The sequence below is a fragment of the Symphalangus syndactylus genome, chromosome 12 (genome assembly GCF_028878055.3).
Source record: "Symphalangus syndactylus isolate Jambi chromosome 12, NHGRI_mSymSyn1-v2.1_pri, whole genome shotgun sequence".
Taxonomy (NCBI): domain Eukaryota; kingdom Metazoa; phylum Chordata; class Mammalia; order Primates; family Hylobatidae; genus Symphalangus; species Symphalangus syndactylus.
In genome coordinates this window covers 31,324,877-31,347,859 of record NC_072441.2, presented here as the reverse complement: position 1 = coordinate 31,347,859, position 22,983 = coordinate 31,324,877, and the positions used below count along the sequence as shown (strand labels likewise).

General features: G+C 36.3%; 1 protein-coding gene across 1 annotated transcript in view; it reads left to right on the top strand.

Annotated features, from left to right (window-relative positions):
* PIGK (phosphatidylinositol glycan anchor biosynthesis class K) overlaps nt 1-22,983 on the top strand; it is a 132,194-nt gene that overhangs the window by 44,284 nt on the left and 64,927 nt on the right. Inside the window, exons 4-9 of the mRNA XM_063624086.1 lie at nt 7,539-7,674; nt 10,084-10,195; nt 12,982-13,078; nt 15,176-15,293; nt 15,482-15,592; nt 22,304-22,476. Coding sequence (XP_063480156.1) covers nt 7,539-7,674; nt 10,084-10,195; nt 12,982-13,078; nt 15,176-15,293; nt 15,482-15,592; nt 22,304-22,476 — 747 coding nt within the window. The remainder of the gene's footprint in view (nt 1-7,538; nt 7,675-10,083; nt 10,196-12,981; nt 13,079-15,175; nt 15,294-15,481; nt 15,593-22,303; nt 22,477-22,983) is intronic.

The window sequence follows — 22,983 nt, the reverse complement described above, 5'->3', positions numbered from 1 at the left end:
TTACCATCAGGTAACCAAATGTAGCTGAAGCTTTGATTATTTTCCCATGAATATGGGTTTGACAAACCAAACATTGGTTATAAACTATTTTAGCAATTTGTAAGTTACCACACCAATATTTAATTTGAATTATTTTCTCTTTTCCATGATGTTTTGGAATGCATAACTTTTAATAACAAAAACTTTAAGGACTCAGGAAGGACAAGGTGGCTATTCTGGTTCTCCAAGAGTCCATGCTTGACATTGGACTTATGTCATCTTGAATACCAGTTGTTTTTTCCAATTTAGGTGTATAAACTAACTGATGTTAGGTGAAGTTAGGTGATAACTAACTGATGGGTTATCATAGATAATTTGACTTATGTTATCAGGAACCTGTATTCAAGAGTACTTTTCAGGGTTCTTTCCATCCTTTCATGAACCTCCTAAAAGACACCATATTCTAGGATTTTGTGTGCTTGTGAAGTTTTCAGAAACTGCAGCAGCATTAAGCAATTAACTGGAAGTGACTTTAAATAGTCATAGTTAAAAACACAGCTGACAAGGACAATTTCTGTGGTCTATAATAATAACCATAATTATGATTGATAGCATTACTTAGATATATTAGAATTTTAGAAATCCCATGCAATATTGGAACATATTTATGACATACACTAAACTATAACCTGGAGAAGGTTAAGCATTATTTTTTATTTTTACAGTGCTTCCCAAATAACATGTCAAATAATCCTATTTACCTGTCTTTTGGATTCTTCAGGGGCCCTCTGTAGCATCCCAAAGTTAGAGGTCAGAAAAGATAATTTTGAAGCTGAAATTTGATTTTAGGAAGCCTATCAAATATGTTAGAGGTTTAAACACCTGATATTATGAAATAGAATTACTGGTCACCATAGTCACTCATTTAGCCAAAATGATAAAGAATTTTTAAAAAGGCAAAAACCTTTTACTCATTGATAGAGGGGAGACTTCACTTTCCAAACCGTCTGTCTTTTGTCTTTCCCTTCTTTTTTTCCTAGTTTATTCAAAAGGCAAACAAAAATTTTTTATTATCCTTTAATATTACATGAAAATCTTGTTCAGGGAGAGCCAAATTTCACCCTTTCATAAGTCTACTATTAATATCAACCCCAATTTTTAATAAAACTTTATAGACAAATTTATCAATCTTAATCAGGTTGGCCATAAGGTGAGATTCTTACAAACCTTTTATAACCCTTTAGAATTTTTGTTAAAGAGCAGATCAGTGCTCTAAGAAAAACCTATTGTGCTTTTTTAAATGTTCACTTTATGTAAAAACTGAATAATACCCCTTTAACTGTAGCCAATATGTTTACACACAGAATCTGTTTTACAATTATTTTTTACAAACCTTCCACAACTTGCTCCACCTTTAGCTTTGTCTTATCTAATTTAAAACAATCCGTTAACCCTCTATACTAGGCAAAAATTTACATTCTCATGCTTTCTTATAATTTTTTTTTTTACCAAAAACAAGTTTTACTTTCCTTATACACCTTGCATGTAAAACTGTTATTTCAGTAGTCTCAGTTACATGTTATAATAGTAACTCTTAGCAACGTTTACCTTTGGTGCATAAATTTCCTTTCATGAATCCTTTCATGACTTACACAGACCACTTACGTCATGCTTGGGCTTTCTGACTTGTCCTAAGCATCCCTGTTTTTAACCAACCAGTTATTTTACTTCAGGACAAGAATTTACCATACAGGATCCTTTCTTATATAAAATCTCTTTTCTTTATAACCTTCTTTGCATAGCTAGAGGGCGTGGCTAATTCCACATTTCCCCAGGCCTTATCTAGAATCTGTCATTTCCAAGGTAGGTAAATTGAACAATTTTCAAAAGTCAAAGCAGTTTATGACCTTAAAGCATTTAGCAAACCTAATATCTGACCTGCCTGATTAAGAACAAATGTCTTTATTTTACCAATAATCTTTAAAATTTTTTGTTTCCCAAAGATTACTAAAGTGATGTGAACTAAAAAGCTTTACAGTTTCTTCTTTCAAATATTTGATTTAAGCTCCTATTTTTCTTCAAGCCAATTAATTAGAGCTCTTTTATAGAAACATCACACACAGAATGCATACATAACTATACAGATAGACAGAAGAAGATCCAGTAGTTGTAAGATTTTTTATTTGCCAGTTTTTAAGGTTTTTAATCGGATTACTGGCTTTAGGGTGGAGTCCTTGGAGGAACAGGGCCAGGAACATGCAGTTTCTACAGACTAATATAATAAGCAGGCACAGCTGGAAGGCAAAATAGATCTCAGAAATTAAGGGTCTCATTCTCATTTTTATATCAGATCCTGGATCCCATAAAGGGAGAATCAGCCCAGCTCCCATGGGTGTCTTATCTCTTAGTGGTGGGTGGGGACATTTCCATAACTTTTAGGTGGCCAAGAGCATGCTTCTCTGATCCAAATGTGCAGAGCGGAGTATCTCCCCATTACTGCCATTAGCTATCCCTAAAAGTATATTTCCTACCTGGTTATTACACACCAAAGCTCTCTCATAATGCAAAGTCATTTCCGATACTCCCCAAAGTCAAAAACATCAGATAAGGCAATACAAAACAGAACAGAGCTTTAGATTTTGAGAGGGATCTATCCACTTTTAATTCCTGAGGTTTCTTGAGGAAAACAGAGATTTTTCCCAAAACATGGTGTGTGGTGCCTCCTTTGCTTTTCTCAAGGAGTCCCAGGCTGTTAGAGCTTGAATATCCACTTTTAATTAAGCTGACTTTTAACTGTAGCCCTCTTTATAAAAGTCCTTTTAAATTTCTGATTACTCCACTTTAGCCAGGCCAAACAGCCAGTATTTCTCGCTCAGAGAAAGAAAAATGTAATACAGTTCATGGAGGGGAAGAGAATCAACAAATGGTAATTGTCATACAGATATCAAACCAGAAAGGACTCATTCCCTAAGCGAGGAATTGAACTCAGGCCACCATTGTAAAAAGGCAAGGCCTTAGCTACTGAGCTACATTGGATAGCTTCCATTGCTCTTCCCAGAAGTCTAGAGCAGTCAATTTTGAGTTTGCAAAGGCTTTTAACTGCTCAAGATAATTTTTGGAGCTAGCTGTGACATGAACCCCAAAATTCCTTTTCCCTGGAAGGCAGAGACTAAGAGAAAGTACCACCACATGCTTACAAGGTTAAGCTCCCAAGGACAAAACAAGATGGAGACCTCAGGCAGTTTTTTTGTTTGTTTCAGGGAACTGCAGCAAAGTTTGTTATTGACCAGCTTGCTGGGTCATCTTGAGTAGTGAGCTTACGGGGTCCTAAGCCTATGTTCTATTCCTAAAGTACTCTTTATAACAGAACCATACAGAAAGACAAGGACACCAAATTCGCTACAGCTTAAAAATAGCCTCAGAATCCTTTTTTTTGCATTAATTAAAACTTTACAGAGGAGATAAGCAGTGATTTTTACCATACATTTAACCAGTTTGCACAGAGAGAGGCCAGAAGTCTGGTAAGAAATTCTTGCCCTTTTGCTGGCTTGTCAGGTTTCTGGGTTCCCCTTCCCTGAGTAGCCCCAGTGACCCTGCTTACCACACCATAGTTCCGGGGGCCAAACTGCATCACAAAGGAAAATAATGGAACCACAGGCAAAATTATCTCAATTTTGCAAGTTGCTGCCCAACCAGTTGTATGGGGGACCTGAATTCTAATATTTTCCATTCTGGCCAGAGTAAAATATGTGTGCTTTAAATAAAAATATTGAAATCTTTTTAGAAGTTTCTGCATATCAGTAGGCATCCGTAGATGAGACTAATTTGGGAGCCTCATTGTTGTAAATGCATTTCACTGCATTGTTCATTTGGAATGTTCTATTGTTAAGTTATCTTTAGTAAGATCTCGCCATTTCTGTAAGACTTCTGGGGCTTCTGGGGCCTAACACTTATTTATGCATGTATAAGCCAGAAGGAACTCAGTTCTTCAGAAATTAAGGATCTCATTTTTATCAAAAATATTGCCTTTGCTCTTGGGTTCTCTTGATTAACTCAGCCAATGGTTTTTTTTCCTACCTAAGTGCACGAGAAAAATGAAACAAAGGGATAGAGCACAAAAATCCCTGCAATTTTTTTTTTTCTTCTGAGGCGGAGTCTTGCTCTGTCACCCAGGCTGGAGCGCAGTAGCGTGATCTCAGCTCACTGCAAGCTCCGCCTCCCAGGTTCATGCCATTCTCCTTCCTTAGCCTCCCAAGTAGCTGGGACTACAGGCACCTGCCATCACACCCAGCTAATTTTTTTGTATTTTTTGTAGAGACGGGGTTTCACCGTGTTAGCCAGGATGGTCTCAGTCCCCTGACCTCGTGATCCGCCCACCTTGGCCTCCCAACCTGCTGGCATTACAGGTGTGAGGCACCACCTCTGGCCCCTGCGAATTTTTAAAAGCCAAATTTTATAGCCCCTGCAATATTACCACTTACTACCAGTTTCTTTCTGACCCACTCAGATGTAAGAAGCCTCTAACTGGATTCAAGCCAGTTAATTACTGGATCAAATCTGATCCTGCACCCAGGCCAGTTGCTGTCAATTCACCAATTGGCTAGCCCCCAGAATCACAGCAGATTCAGAGAGACTCCAGTGCAGCCACATGGTGGAAGAAGATTAGAGGCAAAAAAAAGCGAAGTGAGGTACAGAAATTGGAAGTGAGGGACAGAAACAACTGGATTGGTTACAGGTTGGCATTTTACTTATTTGAACATAGTTTGAGCACTTGGCAGTGTATGAGTGGTTGAAGTACGGCTGCTGGGATTGGCCAAGACTCAGCCATTGTTACAGGTGCATACTCCTAAATTGGGTTTTCAATCTTGTCTACCTATAAAGTTAGGTTGCGGTTTGTCCACAAGGACTCAAATATGGAATTATGGAGTCCTTCTCAGGCTGTTTTAGTTTGCTTAAACAATTAAGGATGTCAAAATACAAAAAAAAAAAAAATTAAATGTAGAACCAGACTCGAAGCTCTTCTGTTAAGCAAAGCAGCAGGCATTTAGTTTTTGGAAAATAATGTCATCTTTCAATGGGATTAATGTTTTTAGAGTATTATTAGTTTGCTAGTTTTGTTAGATTTAGTTTATAATTTTCTCGATTTTATAGTTTTGTAAGAACTATAAGTCTAAGTAGTTTGTTTGCATTTATATACTTAAGTATTGTTATATAAATAATTTAACAACTGGATCAAGTGAGAATTATTTTTTTTCTGTAGAAAAGAGTTCTGTACATTTCTTAAGTTTTAGAAACTGTGAATTAGAATATGTGGTTGGACTTCAAAACGTTTGAAATCTCTTCTGTTTCCCAACTTCTCTTTTTCTGTATTATTCCAAGTACAGTGTTTTATAATATATTGATTATGTTAACAGGTCATAGTACTTATATTGAGGCTCAAAATTATCTCTAAGAGAAATGTTGATTAAATTTATGATTTTAAGTTAAAGTTAGTACTTCTTTCTGATTGATATTGACATTGTATAGCTATTGAATAATTATTTAGTTTCATAGAGTGAAATTAACCCTAAACAGAAAACATAGCCTAAAGAAATATTCTTTTTTTTTTTTTTTGAGACGGAGTCTTGCTCTGTTGCCCAGTCTGGAGTGCAGTGGCGCGATCTCGGCTCACTGCAAGCTCCGCCTCTTGGGTTCACGCCATTCTCCTGCCTCAGCCTCCCGAGTAGCTGGGACTACAGGCGCCCACCACCACGCCCGGCTAATTTTTTTGTATTTTTAGTAGAGACGGGGTTTCACTGTGTTAGCCGGGATGGTCTCGATCTCCTGACCTCGTGATCCGCCCGCCTCAGCCTCCCAAAGTGCTGGGATTACAGGCGTGAGCCACCGTGCCCAGCCAGAAATACTCATTTTTATATTGACATTTGGAGGTCAATTCAGTCTTGTTTAACAAAGGAATATATGATTGATGTTTATTTAATGTAAATTAATGATCTCCTTAAGTTTTAAAAAAGAGAAGATGTATTTTCTGTTTTAAGAGGATTGACTCACTATTCTGTGAAAATGAATCAGTAACAGCTGAAGATCTGATCTTTGAACGTGACAGGGTTGGAACACTTTCAAAGTAGAAATCTAGCCAATTTTCAAGAAAAATCATAATGTTTCAGTTTTGAACTTTAATGTATTTGGAACATATGTAGCAGAACATTTTCTTCTTGCTGTCTCCTGCCAGACTAATTACGTATGCCACATTAATTTTTTCCTTATGCTTGGGAAACTCAAGATATGGTAGAATGGAGAATTTCCTGATTGTTACTCACCAGTTTTAATGGTAGAGTGAAGACGAGAAGTATCAAAGAGAGATTTTATTTCCTTCTAAAGAAATTATATGCAAAAATTAAAACCTTTCATTCACTTAAAATTATTTACTCAGTACATCCTATATGCCAGGCCCTAGTATGTAGTGTGAGTGATACAGTGGTGAACAGGACAGATATAGCGCCTGCCCTCAGAGAGCTTGTATTCTAATGGGGGTGGTGGTGATAGGAGATGATGGCGATTTCAGATTCACAGATGTCCTGAAGAAAATAAAACACACAATAAGACAGAGTACCATAGCTGAGGCTGGAATTATATGAAGATCTGGGAGGAGTGAAGTCTAAATTTGGTCAGTAGCCACTTAAGTGGGAAAGGCTTGGCATAGTCTGAGAACAGAAAGGCCAGTGTGGAGGTAGCATAGAGAATGTGGGTGGTAGAGGCTGAAGTTGGAGAGACAGAGACGAGATTATATGAGCCTTTTAGATGATGTAAGGAGTTGCAGTTTCTCTCTAAATGTAATGGGGATGCATGGAACTGCAGGTGAACAAAAAAAATTTTTAAAAAGATATAATGGGGAGTCCTTGGAAACTTTTAAGTGGGAACATTTAATAATTTGACTTATTTAAGGAAGATCACTCTGGGGGCTATTAGGAGAATGAACTGAAAGAGGGTGAGAGTAGAAGCAGGACGCCAGGTAGGGAGCTATTCCAGCATCTAGCCAGAAGATGGTGGTTGCTGGTGTTAGGGAAATGGAGTGGATTTGTGGATCTTGTGAGGAGTGATTGGCTTGGAGGTGTGCTCTTGTACTAAACTGATTGTACTTGCTGATCAGTTGCATGTTTTTATACTCAAGCATTTGGGATTCTGAAAGTTAAATTCTTTGGGGCATCATAGTTTAATGTGGACTCTGTATGTCTTCAGAATGTAAAATTTTACTAAAAAATATTTTCGATGCTTGAGGAAGACAGTTTCTTTAGCTTCCCTTTGCTATGTGGCATAAAGTATACACATTGTTCAGAAAAACATTATAACTTGAAATTCTGTTCATAAGTTTATGCCAGATTGCACTAATTTGTCTATATAGTACACAAGGATATCAAAAAAATAAAGTGCCTTCAACTATGTAGTTGAAAATTGTTTTTTTAAGGAGGAGAAAAATGAACACAATAGCTACATGATATAAATTGTGTTTAACTTATTCCTTTTATCTAAATTATATTTTTACTGGATTTTTTTTTTCCTAGTCACATTGTCCTAATGCTTGCAGATGATATGGCCTGTAATCCTAGAAATCCCAAACCAGCTACAGTGTTTAGTCACAAGAATATGGAACTAAATGTGTATGGAGATGATGTGGAAGTGGATTATAGAAGTTATGAGGTAAGTTCTTTAATCTAGCCACATTTTTGAAATGGCATTGTTACTTTTAAGCTCTAAAACAATGGCAGAATAAAATTATTATTTTTCTTTAAACTTAATTGTCACTGAAGCCTTGATGTAACTTTCTCTGAAGTTCGTATTAAGGCAATGATATATAAGTAAAATATTAAAACATGAACATTTTATGTTTTTATCTAGGACAGAAAAACTTTATATTGGCTTCAATGTTAGAGTATTATAGTGAAGTTTCATGTGTCAAATTTCTTTTACAGTAAATATATTTTATAGTAAACGTATATTTTTCATATTTGACCTAAAATTCCAAGTTTATTAGTTTTAGTAATTGTATTAATTGTGGAAAAACTATAGTGACTACAGTTTCAATATGCTTCCAGTGTTTTTTATGAATGTGATAAGAAAAATGTAAATGTAAAAAATGGTATTATACTGTATTTTGTCCCTCTGAAACTTCATTTTAAATATAAAAGATTGTGAATCCACTTAATATTTGAAGTCTTCTTTTATGAAGTCTTCTTAGATAATCCTTCCCCTTTTACCAAGCCTACCAAAAGTAAGACACAATTTCCTGTGTGTTCCTAGACCACTTTTGAAGCAATTTTAAAAGCATATCTATCTCCTCCTAGACCGTAAGCTAAGAGGGCCTATATCTTATGTATCATATAGCTGGCAAGTACCTAGAGCCTGGTGTTAGGCACTCAAAAATGTTGGCTCATTGAATTAAATATGTATGTTTGACCTTTTACTTGTTTATTTAGTCATATTTTAAGAAAATATAGGCCAAATATTTTCCTTCCCTGTTGGCCAACAAGAATTCCTGTTAAAACAATTAGCATTTTGCTGTCTTGCAGGAAAAATGTAAATCAAACAGTTTACACATACACAAATGTGTATACATACAATTTATACACTCATGTTCTAGGGAATAGTTGAACAAGAAAACTGGATAGATTTTCTACTTTTTAAATGTAGATATGCATAATATATGACTCAGCTGTTGGCTTTAAATCAGTGTTTTACTCTCTACAACTTTAAATATGCCTTCAAAGAATCCCAGAGGGATAGAAATTCTAGATTGGGAAATCTCGTTTAAAGTGTTGTGAATTTTGTACATGTTAAAGATACCACTAACAAAATCTGAGAAACAAAGTGCATTCAAAAATTAAAGATACGTAATTTTGGGGAAATAGATATGAAATTTTTTTTTTCTTTTTCAACCTTTATTTTAAATTCAGGGGATATATGTGCAGATTTGTTACAGAGGTATATTGTGTGATGCTGAGGTTTGGGGTATGATTGAGCCTGTCACCCAGGTAGTGAACATGGAACTATTTTATTTCATGGTTAATCTATAATTGACTAAGTAGTTGTACAGATTAGCTGCAATAATGTAGTTGAGTTTATTTAAAAATTCTTATATTTTGTATCCTCCCACAGAATTGCCTATGCAGAGGGATTAATAACTTTTATTTTTTATTTTTCTAGAGCTGGAGTCTTGCTCTGTCACTCAGGTAGGAGTATAGTGGCCATATAATAGCTCACTGCAGCCTTGAACTCCTGGGCTGAAGTGATCCTCCTGCCTCAGCCTCCTGAGTAGCAGGGACTACAGGTGTATACCACCTTGCCTGGCTAATTTATTTTATTTTTCCAGAGATGGGGTCTTACTATGTTGTCCAGGCTGTTTTTGAATACTTGGCCTCAGGTGATCCTCCTGCCTCAGCCTCCTGAGTAGTTGGAATTACAGGTGTGAGCCATCATGCCCAGCCAGATTAACAATTTTGCAGCTTTTTAGTAGTTTTTAAAGGCAGCACTTCACATAGCATTTAAAGTTTTAAATTCAGAACTTATTTTTCTCCAAGGTAGTTTTACTTTGCTTGTTTTTGTTTTTTTTCTAAGAGACATAGTCTTGCTCTCTTGCCCAGGCTGGAGTACAGTGGTGAACTCCTGGGCTCAAATGAGCCTTCTGCCTCAGGCTTCTGAGTAGCTAGAACTACAGGAACATGTTACCATACCTGGCTATTTTAAACATTTTTTGTGTGTGTGCATAGAAATGGGGTCTCACTATGTTGCTTAGGCGGATCTTGAACTCCTGCCCACAAGCAGTCCTCTTGCCCTGCCTCACAAAGTGCTGAGTTTATAGGCATGAGCCACCATGGCCTGCCTTCTTTGTTAGTTTTTAGTACTTTTAAAAATAGTAACAAAGTTACTGGGAGGTATATGTTTAAATGAATATATTTTAATTGAGTTATATAATTTTTGGGTGTTTTATTTTCAGTTGATGCTGAGTAATATATGGAGAAAGAAGAACGAACATTTTTGAAAGTAAAAAATAATTTGTCAAGATCTCGCAGGTTTTATTTCATCTGATTTTTCTTGTTTTTTCCCCCTTAGGTAACTGTGGAGAATTTTTTACGGGTATTAACTGGGAGGATCCCACCTAGTACTCCTCGGTCAAAACGTCTTCTTTCTGATGATAGAAGCAATATTCTAATTTATATGACAGGTAATTTCATAATTTAGAGTTTTTATAGTAGAATATATTGAAACTCTTTGAAAAGAAAGGCAAATGGAAAGAAATTTAAACACGTGAAATGATTTTTGGTTAAAATGGTTTCTCATGTAGTTATATTTTCCATGATGTAGAACTATTTGAGATGATATCTGAAAACAGTATAACATTTTGTGCTGTTCCTGATTTTCTTATCTCTATATTTTTTTACTATTGACTTGGTAAACTTTAGCACCTTTTGCTTGGTATCCTGCTATAGCATCCTTCAGTTTTGTTCTTCTGCTAATCATCCTGTGAAAGTGTCTAATAGAAATTGCAAATCTGTCCCTCTTCTGCTTAAAACTTTATAATGGTTTTCCATCTCAAATTTTGCTGTACATGAAGATTACCAACTGTAGATACTTAGGCCTTATTTTAGAATTTTTATTTAGTTTTCATCTGGGCTGGGATTCATGAAATTGCATTGTGGATATACTCCTCAGATATGAGATACAGTAGTCTTTTGATTATACTTTGAGGAATATTGGAGATAAAGTGTACCATAATATAATATAGTTATCATATGTATTACACATAATAATATATGTAATGATTTAGCTATATTATTTAGTTTGTCTTAGTTCTTAATACTTTTTCTAATTCTCTTCCAAGCTTGAATGTTCTGTCTTTCAAACATTTGTTTAAGCTCTTGCATTTGCTTATGACGTCTTTTCAGTCCACTTTGCCTGCTTGATTATTCCATATCATTTTAGTTTTAGCTCAGGAGTCACTTCCTTCCATGACTTCCTTTCTATGTCTAGGGTGACTGATGTTTCCAATTACCTGGGACAGTTGTAGTTTACACCTGTTGTCCCAGTGTTATTATTAATAATTTCTGCTTTCTATTTCAGAATAGGTATGAATAACACAGCTTATATTTTCCTTATCCCAAGATACTTCTCTTGTCCTTGGCTGGTCTGGACTTTCCTCTATGCATGCCCATGTTAATTTTTAGTTTCTTTCATAGCATTTAACTTACTATTACTTTATTGTTTGGGTATCTGTTGCCTTCACTATATTTTGAATTCCAAGATGTCACTGATTATATATTTCTTGCTTTTTTTTTTTTTTTTTTTTTATCACCAGTTGCCTGTCTTGTAGTAGTATTCGGTAAATATGGATGATAATCAAAAGATGTTCTATAAATTTTTTGGAGGGCATTCCATTCGACTGATGATAAAACAGGTGCAGAATGATTCTTAGATATCACATGTCAGGATAGTTAAAGACCCCTAGTTAGTGGCTTTTCTCTGTCATGTTGCATTTATTTATAACTTTCAAGACTCAATTTATAAACTTTATAAATTAACTCAATAGAGTTAATGAAGCCAGGAAAAATTTTATTTTACTTTATCTGAAAATTACAAGGAATTTTCAAGCTTTTGTGGCAAACAAGATGAAGTGCAGTTTTTCGTAGCTTAGCTTTATTTAATGTACTAAACTAAAGGATTTATTATTATTATTTTTTGTTTGTTTACTGATTCTGTTGGAACTCTTTCAGGATAACTGCAGGCTTGGAACAAATTCCAGTAGTTGAAGACAGGATTTGATAAACTGGCCTGTGAACTGGCTGCCTGTTTTGGAAGTTTTATTGAAACGCAGTTGCATCCATTTGGTTTACACAGTTTCTATGACTGCTTCCATACTAGGACAGCAGAGTTCAACAGTTGTGCTAGAGACAATATGGCCCACAAGCCAAAAATATTTACTACCTGATCTTTTGTAGAAGGTTGCCAGGGTCTGTAAGAGAATAAAAGGGTTGATAATTATGATAATATGATAATAATATTTATGGAGGCATAGTATACGTCAGGCAGTATTCTGAATCATTGTGGCTATTAACTCATTTCATTCTCACAGCAGTGCATTGACTTAGGTGCCGATATTCAAGGTTGCTGTATGTGGTTGTGTGGGTTGTATAGTGCACCCAAGAATCTGGCTGGGGGTTAAGTGGGAACTGAAATCTAGTATGTGCTTACACTTACTAAGCAATCTGCCCTACCACAGGGTTGTATTCTAATGGGAGGGAGGGATACTTTTTTCTCCCACAAAGGCATAGTCAACTAACCACTTGTAAGCTCACAGGGCTGCATGTATTCAGGAGGAAGGTGGGGAGACTAGTTTTTTTTTTTTTTTCTACTTTCATGCCCAGTGGAAAGTACCTTTTAAAAACCTGTGCAAAGCAACTGTATAAGTAAGCTAATGATAGTGTTGCAGATACATTTCTCACTTTATGGCTGATGAAACTGAAGCATAGAAATATTAAATTATTTTCCTAAACTAACATGGCATAGCTACCATTTGAATCCAGACAGCTTGCCTCTAGATTGCATACAAATAGCACAATCTTCTGGTCCACCTCTTGTAGTAAAAATGTGGGACTAGCTAGTGTCTTCAGCTTCTTTCTCATCAAAAATGTTTGCCTGGTATTTGAAACATTTTTGTGAATGGAAACTCATTTCTGATATAATAATGGAGCCAGTGGAAGAGCATAAATATAGGTTTCTGTAATTGAATATTAGAAACCGTATTAAAGATATTATATCTGCTATTTTATATAGTCTTATCATTCTCTTTTTAATTGGCATAGTAGAAAATTCAATTTGTTTGTTTTCATTGTATACATTTTAGAGTCTAAAATAACAAGTGATGTCAAAATGTAATGAATGAAGTAAATGTATATATCTAGATATATGCAGTTTGCATTAAAAAATATTTATCTTTTTTACTCTTTATACAAGGACATGGTGGAAATGGTTTCTTAAAATTTCAAGATTCTGAAGAAATTACCAACATAGAACTTGCGGATGCTTTTGAACAAATGTGGCAGAAAAGACGGTAATTAGCAAATTACTTCTTTTCATAAGCTATATTCATACCTAATTTTCACATGGTTAGTAGGTTTGTAATTTTAATTTTTTAAGATTTTTAACTTATTTTGACAATTTCTTTGACTCTTTTAAATTTACATTTGTTATTTCCTCTGAACTGGGTTGTTTTTAAAAGAAAAACTGAGAGTTATTCTATAACATGAAATAGTTAACCTTTTAAGATTCCATCTCTTGTTATTTAGCATCTTTTTTAGAGGAAATAAGTGTCCCTCCAACCAAGTTACTTATTATTATGGAGATTATGAACATCTGTTTATTTTTCAACTTGTACCTATTCTTTCTAGCTCATTCTTTGGCCCCTAATGTGATAGACATATTTCTTCTATGGAAAAAAATCGCTGAAATTATGATTATCATAAAATTTGTAACTTAACTCACATTAAGGATGATCGTTAGTAACCCTTGCTAAGCATCTCTTTAGTTGGAAGCTGTCATACATATGACTGTAAGTGAAAGAACTTTTAACCTGATTACTTTCAATAAACACTTATAGGCTATCTTCCGTTCCTATGGCAGAAAATGGAATATGATGCTTATTCTGCCTTCAAAGTGTTTACAATCTAATGGAAAAGAGAAATATGTACACAACGATGCTACAAAATAAATACTGTAATGTTAAAAGCATAAGCAATGTGTGGAAGTGTTGAAGAGGAAGCTTTTACTAGGCACTGATTATGTCTTATTCACAGCTTACAGTTATAGAATGTGTACTGGGGGCTGCATACTGTATTTTACATCTATTGTCTCATTTAATTTTACAACTCTATGGGGTAGATACTATTATTATTCCCTTTTTACAAGTGAGTGAACTGAGGCACAGAAAGATTAAATAACTTGCCGAACTTTACACAGCTAGGATTCATGCCCAGATTGTTCAGTCCTAGAGCTTGCTCTCTTGTTTACTCCACAACCTCTCCTAACTTTGGGTGTTTCTAATGCATAGGAGCCTCCACATATTTTGCCACAAAACAAATGTGTCATATTAATTGTGCCTCCTGTCACTTTCTTGGATGATATTGTGGTTCAAGATTCAATGCTTTGTTTTCTAGGTTCCATGTTAGCTGTTTACCTAGACCCAGTGTCTGAGAAAAAACTTCCCAGAAAACATGTCTCCTCTCTGCTTTAACTTTTGCCGGCTAGCCAGCTTATTGTGCAATAGATACCTGATTATATTATTCTTTTGTTAAAATGAACAGAAACAAAAACCTTTCATGGTTTCTCCAAACTTATAGGATAAGATCCAGACTTCATTTGGTGTCCTTTACAAATTGAACCTATTCTACCTTTTTGAAACCAATTTCCCTCCATTCTCCCAAATTTACTTTAAATCCTAGCTACATAGATCTGTTCCCAAGCACTTATACTTTTTTACATTATGTGCTTTTCTCTCTGAGGGAATGTTATCTTCTTTTCTCTGTAATACAAAATAACATCCTTCATTGTCCATATTGGGCATCACCTTTCTCTGATCTGCTTTTCTTTGCAGTTCTCCTTAGTCCTTTCTCAGTGTTCATTCAACACTTTGATTTTGTTAGACTCTAGGCTATATGAGGTCAGGGACTATTGTATCTCCAGCATAATATCAGGCACATTGTAGGCACTCAATGTATATTTGTAGTACTCATCACATTCCAAATTAGTTGTATGTTTGTCTGTCTTCCACTTAGAGTTTATGCTCTTTGAGTATAGTTACTAAGTCATACTTGTTTTTCTGAACTTAGCTCAATTTCTAGGACAGCATGGGTGCCAAATAAGTGCTTGTTGAATATTCGTTTAGATTCTGAATTATATGGCACAGACAAGGGAGAGGGAAAAGAGCTAGGGCAGCCACCTTGGGCACAAGCAATACTTGCTGTGGTTTCCTTGGACAAATTTATACCTTTAACTTTTCTAAGGTCAAATTTCTGTTGGGAATTCTGCTGAAAACTTTTAGCTAATGAAATGACTAAGATATGATTTAAACATCTTATGAAAGTATTGTAGAAATATTAGTGTATGATTTACAGCATGATCCTTGTCAAAGATGTTATCATTTTTCTTTCAGCTACAATGAGCTACTGTTTATTATTGATACTTGCCAAGGAGCATCCATGTATGAGCGATTTTATTCCCCTAACATAATGGCTCTAGCTAGTAGTCAAGTGGGAGAAGATTCACTCTCGGTATGTGCATTTTCCCCATTTGTAAACTGTGTCTTTGGAATGTGCAGCTATTTCTGAAACCAATTAAATGCTTTATGAATGTATCTGTTCTTTCTTAGACCGATACATTAGAAGGAAATTTTGATTACATTTAAAACATTTTGTTATAATGATACTGTTAGAAATACTTTTTTTCCCCCTTTTCATAGCATCAACCTGATCCTGCAATTGGAGTCCATCTTATGGATAGATACACATTTTATGTCTTGGAATTTTTGGAAGAAATTAACCCAGCTAGCCAAACTAATATGAATGACCTTGTAAGTATTCACTTGATTTGATTATAGCACATATGTATGCTAACCTTAATGTGAAAAGAAGTGTATTATGCCCTGTACTCCTAGAGGATCTTGTTTTATGTCTTGAATTATAGCTTTTAAAACTGTTTGATATCTACCTTTTACCTGTATATTAGTATTTCTGTGTCTTTCTACTACAAGAGCCCTGATGTTTTCCTTTATTTACTCATTTTCTTTTCCTTACCAGAAATGTACTTTTTTTAGATTCAACTTTTGAAATTATACATATTCTTCAGGGGCCACTTCAGATTTTATCTCCTTCAGGAAGTCTCCCTGAATTCTTCCCTGTGGGAATTTCTTGTTTTTTTTCAGAGCCTCCATAGACCTTTATTTCTCCTTAGTAACATTTACCACAGTCTTTTATTGACCTTACTAATTGAATGTAAGTCTTTCTCACTGAATGGGAAACTCCTGGAAAAGAGAGACCTTTTCTTACGTATTTTTTGTGGGCCCTACAATTTATAGTATAGTCATTTGACAAGGCTTGTTGAATTTAATTTAGATTTTTTTTGCTGAATTTTTCGTGCTGATTCTTTTAATTAAATCTACTTTGAAGTTGCTGTTGAAAGTAGGCATAACAAAAAGCTTGAAACAACAATTCTAGACTGGATAATTTACTATGTGTCAATGACTTTCATTCTTTTCTCCATTAATTTATAGTCTGTTTATTCTTTCACAAACATTTCTTGAGTGTTTGCTAACTGCCAAGCACAGGCTGTTCCTAATGAAAGAGGCAGATGCTGTTCCTGCTTTCATGGGACTTAGAATGAAGGCGAGACTGAATAGACAGGGCTCTGTCCTCTAGCACTTCAGCCAAGCAGCTTTGCATTGATCTCTTTAATCATATATAAATCTTTTAGGTAAATTCTCATTTATTAAGGGGGTTTTACTCTAAGATTTTGAAGCCCACTGCTATGGGCTGTGAAATTTGATAGAACTACTGTATTAGTTCATTTTCATACTGCTATGAAGAAATACCTGGGCCTGGGTAATTTATAAAGTAAAAGAAAGTTAATGGACTCACAGTTCCACATGGCTGAGGAGGCTTCATAATCATGGCAGAAGGTGAAGGAGGAGCAAAGGCACATCTTACATGGCGGCAGGCAAGAGAGCATGTGCAGGGGAATTGCACTTTATACAACCATCAGATCTCATGAGAACTCACGCACTATCATGAGAATAGCATGCGGGTAACTGCCCCGCATGATTAAATTATCTCCCACTGAGTCCCTCCCATGACATGTGGGAATTATGGGAGCTACAATTCAAGATGAGATTTGAGTGAGGACACAGCCAAATTATATCAATTCTGCCTCTGGCCCCTCCCAAAGCTCATTTTCTCAGATTTCAAAACCAACCATGCCTTCCCAACAGTTCCCCAAAGTCTTAACCCATTTCATCGTTATCTCAAAGTCCACAGTCCAAAGTCTCATCTGAGACAAGACAAGTCCCTTCTGCCTATGATCCTGCAAAATCAAAAGCAAGTTAGTTACTTCCTAGATACAATGGGGGTATAGGCATTGGGTAAATACACCTGTTCCACTTGGGAGAAATTGGCCAAAACGAAGGCACTACAGGCCCCATGTAGAAATCCAATAGGGCAGTCATTAAACCTTAAAGTTCCAAAATGAACTCCTTTGACTCCATGTCTCACATCCAGGTCACATATGCAAGAGGTGGGCTCCCCTGGCCTTGGGCAGCTTTGCCCTTGTGGCTTTGCAGGGTACAGCCCCCCTCTTGTTTGCTTTTGCGGGCTGGCGTTGAGAGTCTGTGACTTTTCCAGGTACACAGTGGAAGCTGTCAGTGGATCTACCATTCTGGTATCTGGAGGATGGTGGCCCTCTTCTCACAGCTCCACTAGGCAGTACCCAACTGGGGACTCTGTGTAGGGGCTCCAACCCCACATTTTCCTTCTGCACTGCCCTAGCAGAGGTTCTCCATGAGGGCCTGCCCCTGCAGCAAACTTCTGCCTGGACATCTAGGCATTTCCATACATCCTCTGAAATGTAGGTGGAGTTTCTTAAACCTCAGTTCTTGACTTCTGTGCACCTTCAGGCTTAACACCACGTGTAAGCTGCCAAGGCTTGGAGCTTACACCCTCTGAAGCTATGGACCAAGATGTACTTTGGCCCATTTTAGCCACAACTGGAGTGGCTGGGACACAGGACATCAAGTCCCTAGACTGCATAGTGCAGGGGGTCCTGGGCCCAGCCCACAAAATCATTTTATCCTTTTAAGCCTCAGGGCCTGTGATGGGAGGGGCTGCTGTGGAGGTCTCTGACATGCCCTGGAGACATTTTCCCCATTGTCTTGGCAGTTAACATTTGGCTCCTCATTACTTATGCAAATTTCTGCAGCAGGCTTGAATTTCTGCTCAGAAAATGGGTTTTTATTTTTTATTGCATTGTCAGGATGCAAATTTTCTGAACTTTATGGTCTGCTTCCCTTTTCAATATAAGGTCCAATTCCAAACCATATCTTTGTGAATACATAAACTTGAATGATTTTAACAGCACCCAAGTCTCCTCTTGAACGCTTTGCTGCTTAGAAATTTCTTCCACCAGATACCCTAAATCATCTCCCTCAATTTCGAAGTTCCACAGATCTCTAGGGCAGGGGCAAAATACTGCCAGTCTCTTTGCTAAAGCATAGCAAGAATCACCTTTGCTCCAATTCCCAGTAGTTACTCATCTCCATCTGAGACCACCTCAGCCTGGACTTTTTGGTTAAAACCATTCAACAAGTCTCTAAGAAGCTCCAAACTTTTTCACATCTTCCTGTTTTCTTCTGAGCCCTCCACACTGTTCCAAAATCTGCCTGTTACCCAGTACCAAAGTTACTTCCACATTTTCAGGTATCTTAATAGCAGTAACCCACTATGCTGGTAGCGATTTACTGTATTTGTCGATTTTCATACTGCTACGAAGAAATACCTGAGACTCGGTAATTTATTTAAAAAAAAAAAAGAGAGAGAGATTTAGGCTGGGCACAGTGGCTCATGCCTGTAATCCCAGCACTTTGGGAGGTCGAGGTGGGCGGATTACTTGAGGTAAGGAGTTCTAGACCAGCCTGGCCAACATGGTGAAACCCCGTCTCTACTAAAAATACAAAAATTAGCTGGGCATGGTGGCACATGCCTGTAATCCCAGCTACTCAGGAGGCAGAAGGAGAAGCATCACTTGAACCTGGGAGGGAGAGGTTGCAGTGAGCTGAGATTGCGCCACTGCCCTCCAGCCTGGGTGACAGAGTGAGACTCTGTCTCAATAAAAAACAAACAAACAAACAAAAATAACAAAAAAGAGGTTTAATGGGCTTATAGTTCCACATGGCTGGAGAGGCCTCACAATCATTGTGGAAGGCAAAAGAGGTGTAAGGGCACGTCTTACATGGTGGCAGGCAAGAGAGCATGTGCAGGGGAACTGTCTGCTATAAAACCATCAGATCTTGTGAGACTTACTCAGTCATGAGAACAGCATGGGAAAGATTTGCCCCCATGATTCAGTTACCTCCTACCAAGTCCCTCCCATAACATGTGGGAATTATGGGAGCTGTAATTCAAGATGAGATTTGGGTGGGGACATAGCCAAACCATATCAACTACTTTCTAACTTCATTTTGAAGATTATGTATGTTGATGTTTATTAAATCTTGATATGAATTTGAATATTAAAACTTGTGATAATGCTACTTTAACTGTAAAAAAAATTATAGTCACCTGAGTTCCAGTTACTTCAGTTTGGAAGTTCTCATTTTTGGATTGTACATTTTATAATTTAAGTAAGGCATGACATGCTATCTCAAAAGTTTAAATATATGTACCTTGCACATTGAATATCTAATGAGTGTTTAAAAAATACTTCTATTGATTATACAGGAAAGATTAAGGAAACTTATTTTTTTATTGCTCATAATTGCTATTTAGTTTTTAATAAACATTCCTCACTAATATCTCATCTTACCCTACCACCTTTATTTTTAAAATTTAATGATGACTATTGTAATCTTATTCAATAAGAATGATTCATTTTCTGGCAGTTTACTGGGGCAGTGACTTAACCTATCTCTAGCTCAGTTGTATAATGATACCTATTTTCTATTAGAGTATATGTGTGTAGTAAAGTTTGTTGAGTATCAGCTGTATTCACAGTAGTATGTTAGTTGCTTTAGGAGTAGCAAAATTTGAAGACCTGGTGTTAGCCCCTTAAAAACTTATAGTGTCATTGGTAACAGCTGAAGAGCACATTTATAAAGCATTACTTGTTATGTGAAATGTCTGGATCCTCCAGGTAATTTTTTTCCTTTGTGAACACATAACTCTTGCCATGTACCTTTAGTATACTTTTAGTATTGCACTGTAATTGTTTATATTTGTGATGTTTCCTCAAGGCTTTGAGCTTCTTGAATACGAGGTGTAAGGACCATGTTATATTCATCTTACACTCCACAGAACTTAATTATAGTACCTGGTTTATTTGTAGATGCTCATTGAATATCTACTAAATGAATGAAAGGACATGATAACAATGCACATTTGTATGGTTCCTTTAAATATAGTGAGATTAGTAATAACTTTTTCTTGGAAAAGTAAGTACAGGTTTGAAGGAAGAGAAGAAATATAGCATACTCTAGGGAAATAAAATACCTGCAGACACATGGAAGTTGGAATAATAGATGATCCTTTTCTTTGATAATGGCTTGAAGGAAGGATGGTTTGAAGGAAGAGAGGTACAGCATACACTAAGGAAATAGAATATGTGCAGATACACAGAAGTTGGAATAATAGATGATTCTTATCTTTGATAATGGCCTGGCCAGAGTGTGGACATTCTGTAACTGAAGGAGATTATTGAAAATTAAACTGAGTAATATGGGACCTGTGGGTCATTGTGTTACGTGAGCTAAGGAAATCAGATTGATATGATAAAAATTCTTAAAGAAAGGAGTGACTTCCTAATAAGGGGAAGCATGTTTATTTTGGCAGCAAAGAATAAGATAATATTATTCAGTGTTTCCCGGTCCCATTTGGCTATACTCTTAAGTGTTTTCTTCTGCTGGTACCTAAGAAAGCCCATCAAGTTGTTCATACAGGAATACCCAAGAGATCTTCAGTATTCTTGGGACTTCAACTTTATCTCTGCTTATTTTATTTTATCTGTCATTTTTTTCTCCAATCTTCTATCTGTTATTCCTGTTTGGCATTTTACTTTTTTTCCTTTTTAATTTGTATCCTGAGTTCTTCTTTGTGTTTCCTTGTACTGCTTTCCTGAATAGGGACGACAAGGATTGCTGGCAGTGTGGTATTAGGTAAATTACTTAATCTCTTTGAGCCTTAGTTTGAAGTGGAGATACAACTTTTGTATACCTCAGAGTTATTGGTAGGTTTAAATGAGAATATCTGCAAACTGCTTAGCACAGTGCTTGGAACACTGTGTTTTATAAATTGTAGCTGCTCTACCCTTCTCCACCTTTCTGCCTTCATATTGGTGATTGCCAATGCAGACAGTCTTATCTCTATGGGTGGATAGGTGCTGTGCGCCTGGACCCTTCCTGGCAGGCCTATAATATTTTTCCTCATATATCTTGTGTTTCAGCCAAACTAAATCATTTGCTTTGCACATCTCTGCAACTGCTCTTTTATTAGGAATGCTCTTATTTCCCACCAGTAAGTCCTCGTTTTCTTTCAAGGAAAAAACAATTGCTTGAATTTCACCCTCTGTTTTTTTCCCATCCTCAAACTATAGAAGTTTATCCTTTTCTGAAGTGGGACTTAGCATTTTTTTCTACTTTGTTATGTTTATTCTTCTGTAACTAGACTTAAATCCTTGAGGACAGCATCATGTCTTATCAATCTTTGTATCCTCTGTGGAAAGTAACAGTCTGAATTCTATGTGATAGACGCTTTTTATGCTTTGCTGAGTGAGTGAATATATGTCTGTCCTTGGTAATTCACTGACGTGGAGTATCAGTGATAAGATTAACAGAAAAATTACTGTGATGTCTGTTTTGCAGTGAAGTTGTGGTTTTTCAGACTGTATTCTTTGGAGCACTGGAGTATTTGTGGAGGTAGCTTGGGCTTATTTTCGTATATAAACTAAGAAAGTGCTTTGATATATAAAATGCTACATAGGAGTACAACAGAGAGCAAGAGGATACGCAGTAGAGCGGCTGTGCTTCAGTATTCTAAAATCCAGAGCAACTCCACTTAAATGTTTTTTACATACTGGGGCTCCATGTACTACTTTATTTGAATTTAAAGTTTGAATCAAGAGGCATGATTGCAAAACGTTTGAAAACCACGCTAGTAGAGCCCTGCACTGTGATGGATACAGACAAAGAAAAAGAGCAATTCTGTTTTCATCGTGTTGAGTATGACTTCTTAGAGTTAAGGGTTCACAATACACTTTGAAGCATATAATTCAAGAAAGTGAGTATGCCTTTTCCCACAGTGGCCAGCTACCTTTTTATTACTGTCCTGATGTCTGTATAGTTTTCTTAAAATTCCGAGCATTATGATAGGAATGAAACTTTAATCTTTAAGCTCTTTAGAACACATAGCTTCTTTAGGTTGGGAGAGTTTTAAAAATACACTATAGTTTAGTGTATTATGTCATTGGATTTAATAAATGTTGTATGTGTGTGGATGCATGCATTTATTATTATATATTTTTTCAGTTTCAGGTGTGTCCCAAAAGTCTGTGTGTGTCTACTCCTGGACATCGCACTGATCTTTTTCAGAGGGATCCTAAAAATGTACTGATAACTGATTTCTTTGGAAGTGTACGGAAAGTGGAAATTACAACAGAGACTATTAAATTGCAACAGGATTCAGAAATCATGGAAAGCAGGTATTCATCTTAAACCATTATTTGAATAGAACACTGGTCTCACAATTTGTACATTTTTTTGAAACATTGTATTAAGAGGCAAAAGTTGGTGTTTGTAAGTAAAATTACACATTTATACCCAGTCTTCACTTTATGTAGGCTGTATGCTTTACAGATTTATAGGCAAAAACTATCAATATTAGTGGAAACTAAGATCATCGTTAGGATTATGTTGGAGCTCCAAAAGACAGTCTTGCTAGTGGTTCAGTTTGATACTTGCCACGAAGGCCTAAAACTTTCCCCATAACTGGCTATCCCAGCGTCATAATTTTCTGTTAGGCCTCTTGGTAACATTAGGGAAAGGAATGAGAAGTGTAAACCAGGTACTGCCTTGGGGAGTGAATTGTATGTGAGTGAGCAGTGAGTGAGTACGGACGTTTGTAAGAGAGTGGAAGTTGAGAGACATTGGTTCACTTTGGGTATGTGAATTTTAGAAATACTTATAATTTGTTTTATTTTTTCTGTAAT